Source organism: Copadichromis virginalis, linkage group LG9 (assembly GCF_057382275.1).
Source record: "Copadichromis virginalis isolate Kocher_CV1m ecotype Utaka linkage group LG9, C_Virginalis_male_GT1.1, whole genome shotgun sequence".
Lineage (NCBI taxonomy): Eukaryota > Metazoa > Chordata > Actinopteri > Cichliformes > Cichlidae > Copadichromis > Copadichromis virginalis.
Genome location: NC_140626.1, coordinates 31383324 through 31400116, shown reverse-complemented (window position 1 = coordinate 31400116; position 16793 = coordinate 31383324). Strand labels below are relative to the sequence as shown.

The following is a 16793-nucleotide window of genomic DNA, read 5'->3' as shown; positions in this document are numbered from 1 at the left end:
CAGTATGTAATAAAAAAAAAGATTATGGGTGAATGTGAGTGGAATTAAAAGAAAAAAACTTCAGCTTTTGAGTTTAAAATCATAAAAATAATAGAAAATCAAAAGAAAAAGTGGCTAATTAACAAGAAATAAACATTCTAAGAGAAAAGAATATTTCCAATTTATTAGTTTCAATTTTAAATTCAGGAGAACACAAATTCAAATTTAAGAGAAAACGTTTTAAGAAGAAATATCAATGGCAAAACACTTAATTACAGCTTTTATCTTTATGATCAGTTAGTGAAATGTAAAAGAAAATAAATTGTTTTAGGAAACAAAATGGATGCATTTACAAGAACACAAATTAATAAAAGTCAATAGTCAAAAAGAATTGAAACAAATTTTGAGCTTTAGTCTATTTTTTGTATTTTAAAATATGAAATATATTGCGATAAAACTTTAAAAAAATTAATCCTTTAAAGGATTGTCCTCAGTTTGTCTTTAAGTCAGTGTTCTGTGGTTTTTAAGAAGCTACATGAAATATTTTAAAATCATCACTGAATATAATGTATAATCTAAATTATTTGCATTATTTTGCTAGACAGTATTTTTGAGCAATTCCAGTTATTTCCTCACTCCTAAAATACTTTTAATTGATCGGAGACTTGTTATTTATATATTACCAATCATAAGTATTACATTTATTTATGACAAGAAACTGCAGTTCCTTAAATAGTATCCACTGAGTTCTAGACACTTTGCTCAGTAACTGTGTTTTATTGCAATGTGGATGCTTTCAGAACATACTGATTAGATTATAAATCAAATTACATCCTCTAAACAGGTGGTTCTGCTTGAGAAAAACAACAAAAACATCTGCAGTGACATAAAGAACAAAAAAGTAAAAATGTCATAATAAACTGACAAACAGCAGTCCGATTGTCCCTTTTTTGTCGGTCTTTATTTTCCTGCTGCTGTTGTACATTTTTCATACAGTAGTGAACTTGTATATGTAATTCACAAATTTGTACAAGTAATGCAGACATTTTACCTAAAACAAAAAAACCAAATGAAATAAACAAACAGCTACAGTCATGTTAATAGAAATGCATTTTTCACTCTTTCACACTGAAACAACTGATTTACTTAAAAAAGAAAAAAGAAGAATAAAAAGAGCCTCTATTACATCAATGAAGCCACCATTATCACATGTCACTGCAGGGTGGAACATTTATTGCTTGATAAATAAAGATGTTACATCTTGTGATACCAAAGCTCCTATTCACTACGCTAACTATTAAAACGGAGTTGTACTGTATCAGAGTTATTCTTTACAAGCGTTACTCCATCAAACAAAAGGAAGCTGTAATAGAAAAAACAAACAAACAAAAAACTGCCGCCACGACATCCACATCGGAGAAAATGTTGTGTGAGGTTAGAGGACTTTAAAGGTACTTTTTGTAAAAAAAGAAAAAGAAACAAAAAGTGTAATGCAAACGTTCACCACCAGGAGGTGGTGTTTCACCAGGAAGCACAGTTATCCGCCCCAAACAGCGCCACCTTCTTCTGTGTAAGTTTAAAATGATATCTGATCAGACCTCTAGCTTATCTAAAGTTTCTGTTCGCTTTATAAAAACACTACACAGTCTTTTAGCTACCAAACGAGCCAGGTCAGTGTGACAGAGAGGACACTATACTGACTCACTGCTCCACCTTGTGGTCCAAAGTGGTATTACAGGAGTACAGCTCAGCCTTGCTTTAGCTGACATCTCTGCCACAAAATACAAAGATGTTGATTTCCATCCGTCTGTGTATCCAGATCACGGTTGTGGGGTCTGCAGTAAGGAGACCTTCCTCTTCCAGCCACTTAATCCAGCAGACAGTCCTGAAACACCTCGCTAAAGGAGGAAGCTGAACTACCTAAACTGACTCCTCCTACCCTGAGCTAATCGCCCTCTCTCTAATGGAGATCCCAGAAATCCACAGGAGGAAACTCCTTTTTTCATTGCTGCTTATACCCTTGAAATCATTCTTCTGGTCAGATATACAACAATTCACGCTCACAGTAACCCAACACGCTCGTCTTTGGACTTGGAAATCATCTTCACACAACGGGCTGTTTTTACAAAAAGCACCTTTAAGCGGTTTGAAGCAGGTCAGTCGCTGTGAATCAAAGCTTCACTTTCTACAGTAGAAGAAAATGTAGAATCAGTTTCTTTTTTCACACACTTCACCATTAAGCTGGGAAGTGAAACGAGGAACTTGGATCAGAACGTTAGACATCTGAACAACGGTAAATTGTACAGATCTGCTGATTGGGCTTTCCCCCCCCTCACTTCCCTCCTGATTCTGACATCTGCTGATTGAAAAGACAGCACAAGTAATCAAACTGGTTATCTTTATGTGTACAGCTGGTTAATGCTGGGAGAAAACTGGTTACATCTGGTAAACCCAAACAGTGGATTTTACAGGAAGAATGTAGTTTAACTGTGACTCACACGAGCAGTTAGCAGGTCATTCAAAGAAGTGAAACGGGTTTAAGCACAACAGCATGAAATCATCAGTGCTGATCATGACGTCACTGCTGAACACAAAGAGAGAATCTTATTGGGATTCTTCAGGTTATAATAATTTGATTCTGCCTTTTATTGCCGCTCTTTCCTCCTCTCTGCCAAGGAAACAAAAATCTTCATTAGAAAAATAACTGATCTGTTTTTCGCCTCTTTCAGATCTCCATCACACTCCTTTTTTTCCTCAAGCTCAAGACTGGCGTCACACAACAGTATCGGCCACTGACACTGTTAAACTGCATTTTGTTTGCCATATGACCCGTGTTCTCCTTGAGGAGCTGTAAATCGTCCTGCTGGATCATGAATTTCATTTCACTTCTACTAAAAATATGGGCATTTTTAAAAGGATGACTGGGTCAGGTTTTATTCTTATAGTTTTGACCAGTAAACCAACTCAACTGAAGCCACGCTGCTTCTTTAAGGGTTTATGTTTTGGGAGGAGGAGGAGGGAGGTTTATAGCTTCATTTGATGCTTTTTGCATCAGTGTTAATTTGGTGGAAACGCTCGTCTGTAAATATGTTAGAATCTAAGTGATTTTGATAATAAACCAAAATACAGACCATGAGCTGTGAATCTGATCGTCTGTTTCTCATACGTCACAATTTAAAAAAAAAAAAAAAATACTGGAAAGTTTTTTTATTATTGCAAAATATTAAATGTGTGCACGCCGGCGAATCATTATTCTGGTTTTTCCACGTACAAATTGTGGAAACCACATCACATGTTTCTAGTTTCAGCCTCTGAAATGCAGAACTTGGTGCTTTTCTCCATTTTAACTCACAGAGAGCTGAAAGTCTTTGGGTTTTGGGAAGTATGGAAGACAAAAAAAGACTTCTGAGGATTCTGCTTGAGACTTTTTTTGACAAATAATAATCACATAATGCGATTAATTTATCTAAAAAGTCTGAAAATGCTCCCATCACTGTCTGTCCTACTGGATTTAACTGAATGTGGCGACAAAAAGTTTGGATTATATTTTGCCGTCCGTCGTCCAAAATATTTTGTCTAACCTTGATGTTAGTTTCTAACTCGACTGCTCGCATTTCCTGTTTGTACCACAGGTTGAAATGATGGTCAAAACTATGAAAATAAAGCCCGAGTTGGACCAAATTGTCTTTGTATTGTAGATTATCTTTACAAATGTTGATTTTTTTATCCTGAACATGAGCACTGACTTTATGCCAATCAGCGAGTGACTGTTTAAAACTGAAGTTTAGTTCTGATCAGTGTTACTCAGGCCTCACTGCTGGGGGGGCATGTTGTCCATGTTGTCCACCGTCTTGATGATGACAATCTGCTCCAGCGTCTGTGCGGGCGAAGGCGGCGGCCGCAGCTGCTCCACCAGCGCGTGCAGCGTGTCCGAGTTGATGGTCTGCTCCTGATCGGCGTCGAAGGTCACCTGCTCTGTGGTGGTGAGAGGGGTGTGCGTGGGCTCCGCCTTGAAGTCCTGGATGATGGCGGCGGCGTCCGTGATGCTGTCAGCGGTCACGCTGGCGGTGGTTGCAGCAGAGTCAGTGGTGGCGACGTCGGAGGCAGCCGCGGCGGGGTCGGTGGCTTTGGGGTTGGGAGTGGCCGGTTCAGGGTTGGCCGGCTCGCCCTCGGGGATGGAGCCCAAACCTTTGTTCTCCTGGGAGAGCTTGCTCTGGACGAAGGCCACGGGATGGCTGGTGGACAGCAGGACCACTGCTCAAACACACAAAACCCAGTCAGACAGCCAGAAGACAACATGGAAACAACACAGTTTTACTGCCTGTTCTTTAAAAGGCCCCCAAGCAGAATTGGGAGCTTTGCTGTTGTGCCTTTAAGGCAGCAGCAGCACTGCACACTTGTTAAAGGCAGATCCAACACTCCCATGTTAAGCCTGATTTATAGTCCTGGCTCACAACACTGTTTGACTTTGAGCTTGTGCTCTGGTGTGTCTGTTTTACTTTGCCATCACCAGTGGACTGGGCTTTGAGTTAATAAATCTGGAACACCCACTTAAAAAAAAAAAAAAAAAAAAAAAAAAAAAATCAATCAATCAATAATACTATTCCATTCTCACTGGGATCACAGCTCGACCTCAAACTCTCCACTGACTCTACATACTGAAGTCTGCCACGTTGGTTTAAAGATGGAGAATAACCCCACATATCTGAAGCATACAGGCACAGAGATGTAAAATCTCCAGAAACTGGCGCCTTTAATGTGTTGACTTGGTCAGCAACCCCCGCCCCCCAAAAAAGACACTGAATTCACTTCCTCTATTAGGCACTTCCTCTGTTGCCAGAGAGGAAGTTTCTGCTGCTGGTCTAAGTGGTGCCTCTGCAGGTAGCCTGCACACTGCAGACAATGGGATGCTTACATGCTGCAGCATCCTGCTTTATTGCACAGGCCATGGAAACTTCAAAAAGCTAATGTGAACCAGGATACTGATGCACATGTAAACACAGATGGGCTTCCAGCCTCAGGGCTGAATCATGCAGTGACACTGAGGGGTGGTTTTTCTGACTGAAGCTGCAAAAAGATCAACACGTGCCAAAACACTTTCAGGTTCTTATTCAATTAAACTTTAACAGCACTTTAAGACACGGTGGATTTTAATAAACAGGCTGACAGCTCACCGGCTCGGGCTCTCTCCTTGTGTTGCCGCACTTCGTCGGCGTGAGCTTTGTCCTGGTGTTTGATCATGTTCTTCACGCTGGCAAATCTGTTTCCACAGAGCAGGCACTGCACGCCGCTGTTCCCCTCTGCAAACACCACGAGAACACATTTAAATACTGCAGCCAATCGGTTTCTGGCTCTCTGTTTATACCCTGATTGGTCAGAAACTGTGTGGAGCTGAGAGCTTGCTCTTTATAACTCACTTCATTATCTCTTCCACACCCGTTTGAGGCACATTTTTAAAATAGTTTCATTATGTCAATAAAGCACATTTTAGGTTATGAGCTCTCCTGAAAGACAGCCGCAGTTAGCAGTAGGATCCTGGTGTGATACTGCTGACTTTCAGTCCCATCTAACCACTCTTTAAATGTTTGGCGTAACAAACAAAGCTTTAAACTCACCTGGGTGAAGTCGCCGCATGTGTTTCTTCAGTTCAGATGATGTGACAAATTTGGCGTCGCATTTAGGCTGCGAACATTTGTACGGAGTCTCGCCTGAAACACACAGAAATACAGAAAAATGCCTGTAAAGTCTATTTGCCCAGTGCGGCAGGAAACCAGAGCAGCGCATCCTTTCATTTGCACGTCTCTCACCAGTGTGTTTACGTGTGTGGGCAATGAGAGAGGAAGACACAGAGAAGGACATGCCACACAGGTCGCACTGGTACGGTTTCTCCCCAGTGTGTCGTCGCTTGTGGTACGTCAGCGTGCTGGACTGAGCGAACGCCTGGCCGCAGATGTCACAGACGTACGGTTTCTCCCCGCTGTGCAGTCTGTGGGAAACGTGTTAAAATTTAACTTTATTTATAGAACAACAACTCAAAACAACAAGTGCTTAAAAAAGTCACAGGTGAGAAGCAAATAGAAGCACAGCGACCGTGGCTCAGGGGATTGGGAATCGCATCTGTAACCGGAAGGTCGCCGGTTCGATCCCTGGGCTCTCTGTCCTGGTCGTTGTGTCCTTGGGCAAGACACTTTACCCTACTTGCCTACTGGTGTTGGCCAGAGGGGCCGATGGCGCGATATGGCAGCCTCGCTTCTGTCAGTCTGCCCCAGGGCAGCTGTGGCTACAACCGTAGCTTGCCTCCACCAGTGTGTGAATGTGAGAGTGAATGAATAGTGGCATTGTAAAGCGCTTTGGGTGCCTAGAAAAGCGCTATATAAATCCAATCCATTATTATTATTATTAAATAACCACCTACACACGTGTGCCACCCAGCAACCACATTTTTCTTCAGTGGCCCTCAGACCAGCAGAACTGTTACTATAGAAACTACTGGGTAGTTTAACCTACAATAGGTTAATGTTATTAGTTCTGCCACTCGTAAACACCCTCGTGTGTGCGAGAGCAAAATAAAGATCTTTAACTAGCTCCTCTGTGGAAGCAGAGCAGCAGCTGAATCGTTACGTCAGTCATATGTAATAAAAGGTGGGTTGCATGCAGATACGCAAGCTCTTGGCCCTCCTGGCCTCAGCTCCTTCCACACTGACGTACCTGATGTGTATTTTATAATTGGACGAGGTAGCAAACTTGAAGCCGCAGCGCTCACAGGTGTACGGCTTCTCCTCGCCGTGGTGCATTCGGCGGTGAGCGACCAGCTGGCACTTCTGAGCGAAACACTTGTCACAATCGGCACAATTGAACGGCTTCTCGCCTGCAACAGAGAAACAAGGAGGACGCTTGTTATACGTGTGTTACATTATCACTGCCAGCTGATGGGTTAAAAGGTTTTCCACTTATCTGGTGACAGACACCGGTCTTCACATCCACGTTGCACATACTTTCATTTTAACTCAAAGGTTTGCTGAGTGATACGATGCATTTCTGTTCCAAACTTAAACTCATGCTTGTGCTCAACATCCTATGTTTGTCTTCCTGCTTCCGGAGCTTGTTTTTGCAGCTCAGGAAGCAGAAAGTATGGGACAGCTCTGTGACACAGAGGGAGGATTCTGCTGCAGAGGATGTGCAAACGTCTTACGCATTTAAATGTCACAGAAAAGCACCGGAGCGCCAGTTTGACACGTTTAATACGTGTAAGAAACTTTTCTTCTGTTTATCAAGCTGATTTCAACCAAAGTTTTCACTGAAATGATGAATAAATCCAGCACACAGGCATCCACACTCGAAGTCAGGTGACAGGAAATTACAGAGAATTGATTAGAAACAATGCAGTAGGGTTACAGACTGTATATAAATGATGGAAGAAGTCCTGTTTTTAAAACAATAAACATGACTCTGTTGGAAGTAAGACTACAAAGTAGCATCTGAGCCCAGAAACTCATCAGGAGATGTTTCGACTGTAAAGGCCTGAACGGTTCAAAAGTTTTTTCTTTTAATGGTATCGGAAAGCAGTGACTGAGGTTTTGTTTTATTTTGCAAAGAAACAAACAAAACCAAAACAAAAAACCTTTAGCTGATTAGGGGTTAAAGTTAATGAGATTCAAATCAAAGTAACCGAAGTTTGATTCTGACTAAGAACCTTGCAGGTGGATTTTCCTGTCTTTACACACTTAATTATAAATGAAAAGGTGTGTAGCAGCCTCACATCTTCACAAACCCAGTAACAAAAACACGTGACACTCAGTGCTGAGCTCACCTGTGTGTATGCGCAGGTGTGTTTTCAGCTGCGTGGCCTGCCTGAAGGTTTTGGAGCAGAAGATGCAGGCGAACGGCTTCAGCCCCTTGTGGATCTTCTCGTGGCGGCGCAGGCTGCTCACGTCTTTAAACAGTTTGTTGCACTCTGTGCACGACAGCGACATCTCGCCCAGAGCCAGCGCATCCATCTCCCCGATCTCGCCCTCTTCCACTCCCTCCCCCGCCTCCTCCTCCTCTGTGCCTCCGCCAATGCTGTCATCCCCCGCCTCCTCCTCCTCCTCCTCCTCCTCATCGGTCTGTCCCCTGTTTCGGCCCCTGCCTCTCCCGCGGCCTCTCCCTCTCCCGCGGCCTCGCCCTCTCCTCCCCTCTCCGGTGCTCAGCCTCGGCCTCTTCATCCCAGGCTCCTCCTCATCTTCTTCCCCCTGTGAGGGGCTCCAGTCTGCTGAGGTGTCTCCAAAGTCCTTCACGCTCGTATCAGAGTCATCCAAATAGAGTTCTTGACTTTTTAAGCTCCCTCTTCCTCTTCCTCTTCCTCTCCCCCTGCCCCTGCCCCTGCCTCTCCCTCGTCCTCTCCCTCTGTAGCTGTAGATTTTGGGCATGCCGTCAGCCGAGCTGCTCGCCTCCATCTGCTCGTCGCCAAAACTTTTAGGCTTTCTACCTCTCTTCCTGCCCCCTACTCTCCCGGTGCTCCTTGGTGTGCTTGGGGTGTACTCTTCATCGTCTTCCACAAACATATCTCTGCCCTCATCATCCTGCTCTCTGCTGCCCTTACCTTCCTCGTGCCATTCCCCCGCAACAGAGACTATGGATAGTGGGACTGGGGAGGTGGGGCTGCTTGGGGAGGCGGGGCTGGGAGGCGAGAGACCCGTCTCTTTATCTGCCTCCGACTGTGACGTTTCGCCGAGCTCAGACCAGTGAGGGAACTCCTCCAGATATTTCGTGGCCTCGGCCATTCCTAAGAAGATGGCAGCTCGCCGTACGGCCGCTTGTCGGGTGCTGGAACCAGAAAGAAAAACATTTTACTAAAAGTACCAACTCAAAATTCAGTTCACAAGTGTCCCACGCCTATGACCTTTTCATAATCTAACATCATGTGGACTGACTGCAGCATTAACCAATGAAATCACGCTAAAAACATATCCTTAGAAACTAAAGTGGCTGCTTGTGCAGTATGTCACTAAAATGTTGGAGAAGTTGATCACTCCAGAGAATAATCGGTGGGCAACTCCAGGCCTCAAGGGCCGGTGTCCTGCAGGTTTTAGATCTCACTCAGGGTCAACACCCCTGAGTCAAATGATTAGTTCATTATCAGAGCTCTAAAGAACCTTAAGACATGTTGAGGAGGTCATTTAAATCAGCTGTGTGTCTAAAACCTGCAGGACACCGGCCCTCCAGGCCTGGAGTTGTCCCCCCCCCCCCCGTTGTACATAAACCTAAAACACTCGCCTTGTAAGTTATTGCTTGTTGTTGTTATGGAAACAGCACCACCCAACAGAGCTAGCCAAACGTCAGGTATGAATACCTTAAAGGGGCGTCCGCAGAACAAGTATCTAACAGTGCCATGGCAGTGCCTGTACAAGCAGGTGAGCTAACGTTAGCTAACACATATGGTCAAAAGGAGTGACTGCAGGAAAAAACTACAGTCAACATTAGCAGACAACATTAACCAAACTAAGATCTCTGCTCAAATGACCAAACTGCAAACGTCTCACTTAGCAAAACTCTCCTAGCTAACAAAGCAACATCCTGTCTTGAAGAAGCTACTTTCAGTCCTTGTTTCAAAAGAGATCTCCACAGCGTGTAGCACCACACGTTTGATTTTGCAGACCTTTCATAAATAGTTTTTTGTGTCCTCCTGAGATCTTTGGCTTGTTGGCGAACAGGTAAGCCACCATACTACGAAGCCGCCATCTTGATTTGCAGCGATGAAGAAGCCTTTAACGCCACAAAACAACCAAGAACTTATTCACGCAGCTAGCAGGCTAACTGTATCTTGTGTGCCAACTTTAACCCTGTACTGTCTGAAAAACTATTTAGCTACCTTTCTTAATTAAAAAAAACAAAAGCTTAATGAGCTAATGTGAACCACAACAACAACTAATAATAAGCACATTTTAGCCATCAGTAAATCACGTAGAGGCACAAAGCAAAGATGTCTCACTAACATTTACTTTCCATAACGTGTATGTATCTGACGTTGGCTTCATCACATCCAAGTCTACTTTGCTGTCATTCTGTTCATATGTTGTACACTCAGGTTGTTGGGTATACAGATGTAGAACTGTACAGGATGACCCTGCGTAAATGCTATCCGTGTTTTGGCTGATGCTGGCTTCTAAACCCTCACGCTTACCTGCTGAGGTTCATGTGTCCCGTGTAGACGAACTCCAGGAGCTTCTCCAGCGAGTACCGGCTGACCTTGTCGGGGTCCAAAGTCGTGATCTCTTCCCCCTTTTCAGCATGGGAGGAGAAATACTCACTGAACGCAGCGAGGATGTTACGGTGAGCCCTGAACTCCACGTCCTTCACCATTATGGTGATGTCACACAGAAAGTCCATCTCCCGCTGCTGGTGCAGGCGCTGCAGGAGCAGCTTCCCATGGTTGAAGACATGCGCCATCACTGCTGCTGGAAAACAGGCGAGGGCATCCTCATCACTAACGCATTAGCAACGGGAAAATACAACTTTGCATGAAGGGAGACGTTTCTCCTGCTCCAGGAGCGATGTAAACAAATTACTGCAGCTACAACACTTTTATCCATTGTTTTTTCCCACACAGTCCACCAAAAATAGCTTTAACCGAGTCCAAGGAAAATAACCTGTTTTTATATAATATAACAGATTTTTTCAAAAACTAACTTTGGTCATCGAGGCATTTTTACTAAATTATTATAAACACTCAAAATGGACTAAACTTGTGGAGTCAACCATGAAAAGCCCAATTATTTTATAGCTTTACATGAAGCGAGCCTTGGTACGGTGGGTGTGGCTTCTGTGTCTTAAATACCCATCAAACAGGCCAAAGCGGGGAAAAAGCCGTTGCTTGTAAATGCAATCAATGTTGTTTGAATTATTAGACCTTAGAGCAGGGGTGGGCAACTCCAGGCCTCGAGGGCCGGTGTCCTGCAGGTTTCAGATGTGTTCTTGATCAAACACAGCTGATTCAAACGGCTAAATTACCTCCTCAACATGTCTTGAAGTTCTCCAGAGGCCTGGGAATGAACTAATGATTTGATTCAGGTGTGTTGACACAGGGTGAGATCTAAAACCTGCAGGACACCGGCACTCGAGGCCTGGCGTTGCCTACCCCTGCCTTAGAGATTGACTGAATAGTATTTACTACCTGTTTGAGGCCTTGAATTATTCTCATACACCTGAGAACATCAAGGGACGACTTCAGTAAGGCTAGATGTTATATTAGCTCATCCATTCGTAACATACAGGAAAAAAAAAAGCTAGAATCCCCCCCCGCCCCACACACACACTTCTAATAATATCACATTTATGCTCACTGGGGAAAGAAAAAAGCTTTCAGTCTTCAAAAACATCAGATCCTTCTACTCCAGAGGACATAGGTTTTTCCAGCACTGATGACACCAGCGTATTCTACGCTAGATTCGACACAGCGAACACCATGAGACCGGACAGTGTGCGCACCGCGGATGACGTCAGTGCGCACACTGTGTTTGAGGAGGATGTGCGGAAGTGCTTCAGGAAGGTGAACGCACGCAAAGCTACTGGTCTGGACGGGATTCCCGGCCGCGTCCTCAGGTCATGCGCGGCTCAGCTGGCTGGAGTGTTCACGCACATCTTCAACCTTTCCCTCTCTCTGTCTGTAGTCCCAGCCTGCTTCAAAGTGGCCACCATCGTCCCTGTACCCAAATCCTCCACCATCTCCTCATTAAACGACTGCCGACCTGTAGCCCTGACCCCCATCGTGAGCAAATGCTTCGAGAAGCTGGTCAGGGACTTCGTTTGCTCTGCGCTACCCGACTCACTGGACCCTCTACAGTTCGCATACCGCCACAACAGGTCCACTGATGATGCCATAGCCCTGACACTACATACTGCCCTTTCACACCTGGAGAAGAGAGACACGTATGTGAGAATGCTGTTTGTAGATTACAGCTCAGCATTCAATACCATCGTTCCCTCGAAGCTGGACAGGAAACTGCAGGATCTAGGACTGAGCAGCTCCCTCTGCAGCTGGATCCTTAGCTTCCTGTCTGACAGACGCCAAGTGGTCAGACTGGGCAGCATCACCTCATCCCCCATCACACTGAACACTGGTGCTCCACAGGGGTGTGTACTGAGCCCTCTCCTGTACTCACTCTACACCTACGACTGCACAGCCACTAACAACTCCAACATCATTGTGAAGTTTGCGGACGACACTACAGTGGTGGGTCTTATCACCAACGGTGATGAGACGGCTTACAGGGAGGAGGTCAGCGCCCTGACCCACTGGTGTCAAGACAACCATCTCACCCTCAACGTCGCAAAGACAAAGGAGTTGATAGTGGACTTCCGGAGGTGCAGAGAAGTACACACCCCCATCACCATCAACGGCGCTGCTGTGGAGAGAGTGAGCAGCTTCCGGTTCCTTGGCGTACATCTGGCTGAGGATCTTACGTGGTCAGTACACACAAACAAAACAGTGAAGAAGGCGCAGCAGCGCCTCTTCTTTCTCAGGAGACTGAAAAGATTCGGCATGAGCCCCCGCATCCTCAGGACCTTCTATCGCTGTGCCATTGAGAGCATCCTCACTGGATGCATCACCACCTGGTATGGCAACAGCACCGCCTACAACTGCAAAGCTCTCCAGCGAGTAGTGCGGTGCTCTGAACGGATAATTGGAGGTGAGCTTCCCTCCCTCCAAGACATCTACAGGAAGCGGTGCCTGAGGAAAGCGGGGAGGATCATCAAGGACTCCAGTCACCCCAGCCATAAACTGTTCAGACTACTTCCATCAGGAAGGAGGTTCTGCAGCATCCGGTCCCGTACCAGCAGACTGAGAGACAGCTTCTTCCATCAGGCCATCAGACTGCTGAACACGTCATAGACACCTCAGCTTCACTACTGGAACTTTAACATTATGCACTCCACACTGTATATAAATGCCACTTGTTTTGCACATGTCAACTACCAACCTTTATTTTATTATTTACTCTATTTACTTTGTAATAAAAAAAAAAAAAATAAAAAATAAAAAAAAATATATATATATATATATATATATATATATATATATATATATATATATATATATATATATATATATATATATACACTACACGCCTTTGGAACAAAGGATCGCAAGTTCGATTCCTGCCTGGGGCGTCTGTATCCAGTAAGGGTCCTAAGGCTAGACCCCCTATGCTAAGCAAGCCTACCGCAGACATGAGCGAGACAGATAAATATGAAGGCATGCCGGCTCGGACGTCGCCCGGATCAACAAGGTCCGCGTCAGGTGTTGAGGAACCAGGGCACCCTGACGAAAAGTGGGCTGCTGGAACAAGAAGGCATCGGTGGGCAAGGGCTCAGAGAAGAGCTCGAGAGGATGTGGAGGGTGAAGGTAACGGTGGTCCCCGTGGTAATCGGAGCACTAGGTGCGGTGACTCCCAAGCTAGGCGAGTGGCTCCAGCAGATCCCGGGAACAACATCGGAGATCTCTGTCCAGAAGAGCGCAGTCCTGGGAACAGCTAAGATACTGCGCAGGACCCTCAAGCTCCCAGGCCTCTGGTAGAGGACCCGAGCTTGAAGGATAAACCGCCCGCAGGGGCGTGCTGGGTGTTGTGTTATATATATATATATATATATATATATATATATATATATATATATATATATATATACACACATATATACATACATACATACATACATACATACATACACACACACACACACACACACATATATATATATACGCGCACACACACACACAAACACACACACACACACACACACACACACACACACACACACACACACGTAGTATTCACATTCAGTAATATGCATACACTCTTATATTGTACATACATTTATTCATATAACTCTCAGATGTAGCCATTCTTATATTTTGCTTGTTCTTATGTTATTGTACTTTGCACACCTCTGTTGCTTGTGAAGCTCGCACAAGAATTTCACTCACATGTACTGTACCAGTGTACCTGCACATGTGATGTGACAATAAAAGTGATTTGATTTGAAAACTGATGGATTGCAGATAAACCTGAGGTTACCTCACTAACTGAATCCAGCTTCATATGACAGACATCTGCTACCAGAGCCACAGGTGTGACTTTGACACCACAAGATTTATTTCAACAATTTTACACACTAGCTCCTCTGATCAGTAATAATCAGCACTGTTCTTGAGATAAATCAGACTAACCAAATTCTACCTGAGAGTTTCTTTTATATAAAGAACATGTCTACATTGTAACAAAAAAGCGGTCTCCTTGGCTGAACTGGAGAAAATTAATCAGTGTTTTTTAGATTACAGTAATGTCCTGTTTACTGGCTTAGATAAATCTGAGCTATACAACAACAACAAAAATGAATAATTAAATAAAAAAACAAAAACCGATGATCAGACTATTAACGAGTTCTATTAAGCAAGTTCTTTCTATTTTATACTCTTTACAGAAGCTCCCAGTAGACTTTGATTCATTTTAATGTTAAATTTAAATTATATAGCAATGTATTTATTCCTAGTTTTTTTGTGTACAGTATTTTGTGACTGCTTGTCTGTGAAAAGCACTTTTATAAATAAGCTTTAATTTAATATCTCCCTGTGTGAGGCCTTGAATTACTCTAAAACGACTAAAGACACCACAAAGAGCCACAAACACCCCATAAACGTAATAAACCTTCCCTGCAGGTTTATATTAATGACTCACCTGCTGGAAATCCAGTGTAATGTTTCTAATATTTTTAATAATTGCACAAAATTTAAATCATATCACAAAAAACGTCAATGCACATAAAAACACAGATTTCTCGTGGATTTCTAAAACTTGATAACAGAGTGAAAACTTACTGTGAGTAGTGTGTCAGAGCTGCTGAAGAGTCACAGCTTCGCCTCCTCTTTGCTCTCGGTTTGTAGATTTCTCTCCTGTTAATGACAAAGAGTGTGAGAACGAACCGCGGTGCATATTAATTGTCTAATTAACAGCTCAAAATCCAAACGCGGACTTGTGGACGTCTAACATAAATATTAAAAGCTTGCGAACAGGTATAATGATCTGAATCTACAGCCTTGGCAGGTAAGATGAAGAAGCAGTTTTGGAAAATAAAAGCTCCCGCCCGCTTCCTGAGCAGGCCTCGGGCTGTGGCTAAGGCTAACAGCGGTGTCGCCGTTGGGTTCAATTTACTCCTGCTCGCCGTTTAGGTCTCTTCGCAGACTTATCTGCACTTTGGGTGTAGTAGAAGCCTCCAAACAGGAGAGCAAGGCCCACGGGTGTTTAACCACAGCGGATCATTCACGAAGCAGAAGCTAACTGTTTTCGTAGTGGTAAAAAGCGCGCAAAACATTGTGCTCTTATTTCGAAGGTTTGTACCGGCGGTGCCGACGTAAGCGGCCACAAAAAGCTGCACATGCTTATTTTAGCGACAGCTAATGCACATACGTCTCGAGCTGTAATAAACAAATTGCGTAAATGCGCGATTTTACGCCACAACAAAGTAAATAAAAGCAGAAAAGTACCTTCTAATATCCGCGATCTTCAGCCATAATCCACGTGACATCGAAGTTCTCGCGAGACGACAATATTGCTCAAAGAGAAACTGGGTTCGGTCAAGATAGACACCGTCGCTCCCTGACAAAGGACGACAGTTGGGGAGGGTTACTATCGTTAATACGGAATTACAGTAATAGCAAAAAATAAAAGAATTCATTTCATTTATATTTAACCCTTTAATCTATAGAATACGAAATATACACATACGAAGCCAATAAAAAAATGTTGCCTAGAAAATAAGAAAATAATTTTAAGCGACACTGATTTTGAAATGTTCAAAAGTGCTGTTGTTGGCTGATATTTATAAATAGCATAGCTGTGTTACCAAGTAGACTGTATCTGTAGGCTATGTATCTGTCAACAGTCATGCACATGTATTTTTATATTTCATATTATATCATTACTATTATGTCGTAGTAATAGCAATAATAATATGCACTGATAATATATAATAATATATTCGACTTTTTCCTGCTTTACTTACAACATGAGCAAGACATTATTTTGTGTGCAGCCTATTTATGACTCAACTATATGTACATTCAAGCGTAAAACATCGTTTTTATGATGTTTTCATTTTGGATTTTAAATATAAGTTCAGATGTGTACAGCCCAAAGAGGGAAACATTTTAATCTAAACAGTCGACCAAGGAACACACGAGGAAATAGCCATAAATAAATAACAGTAATTCAAACTCATTAAATACTGAACAAAAACTTTATTAAATGGAAAAAGTGAAGACACCGACGTCTGACTAACTTTAGATTTTTTCATATAAAATATGTCTAAAATAATTTATGTTTCTATAATGGACTTCCACTATATCTACTAGCTATAGTGGAAGTTTTTAAGTTCAGACACTGTGTGACTGATTTAAGTGTTCGTCAGAGAGATGTCCTGTGGAAAGAAACTGCACAGATGTCTGCTTGTTTTGGTGTACAGTGCTCTGTAGCGCCTACCGGAGGGAAGAGCTGGAACAGGTTGTGTCCAGGTTGTGATGGGTCTGCAGTGATGTTGTCTGCTAGTTTCTTTGCTCTGGCTTTGTACAAATTGTGAATCGAGGGTAAGTCGGGAGCAATGGTTCTTCTGCAGTCCTGACTGTCTGTTGTTGTCTGCTCTTTTTCTGTTTACTGGCTGATCCAAACCGTACGCCGATGGATGAGCAGAGAACAGACTGGATTATTGCAGAGTAGAACTGGATCAACATCTCCTGAGCTGCAGCAGGAAGTGAATCCTCTCCTTTTGATGATAGTGTCCAT

The 16793-nt window shown here is 43.5% G+C and overlaps 1 protein-coding gene across 2 annotated transcripts; it reads right to left on the bottom strand.

The window, feature by feature from the left end:
- Nucleotides 1-913: 913 nt before the first annotated feature.
- On the bottom strand, nucleotides 914-15570 carry LOC146702210 (uncharacterized). Of its 2 annotated transcripts, none has more exons than XM_085468938.1 (9): nucleotides 15500-15570; nucleotides 14834-14908; nucleotides 10142-10415; nucleotides 7790-8784; nucleotides 6688-6847; nucleotides 5787-5965; nucleotides 5595-5687; nucleotides 5154-5279; nucleotides 914-4233 (listed from the first exon to the last, which is right to left on the bottom strand). In XM_085468938.1, exons 3-9 carry the CDS (start codon nucleotides 10405-10407, stop codon nucleotides 3791-3793), a joined length of 2262 nt encoding a protein of 753 aa, XP_085325064.1. In that variant the 5' UTR covers nucleotides 10408-10415; nucleotides 14834-14908; nucleotides 15500-15570; the 3' UTR covers nucleotides 914-3790. The 2 variants fall into 2 exon arrangements, with proteins under 2 accessions (XP_085325064.1, XP_085325065.1); XM_085468939.1 differs by having other exon boundaries at nucleotides 10142-10412.
- Nucleotides 15571-16793: the final 1223 nt, after the last annotated feature.

Bases quoted from the DNA above. Each gene is read 5' to 3' on its own strand.
- LOC146702210 (XM_085468938.1), bottom strand. From the start codon at position 10,407: ATGGCGCATGTCTTCAACCATGGGAAGCTGCTCCTGCAGCGCCTGCAC. The intron at 5,966-6,687 runs GTACGTCAGTGT...CGTTTCCCACAG, and splicing joins AATTATAAAATACACATCAG to ACTGCACAGCGGGGAGAAAC. The intron at 5,688-5,786 runs GTGAGAGACGTG...TGTGTGTTTCAG, and splicing joins CCACACACGTAAACACACTG to GCGAGACTCCGTACAAATGT.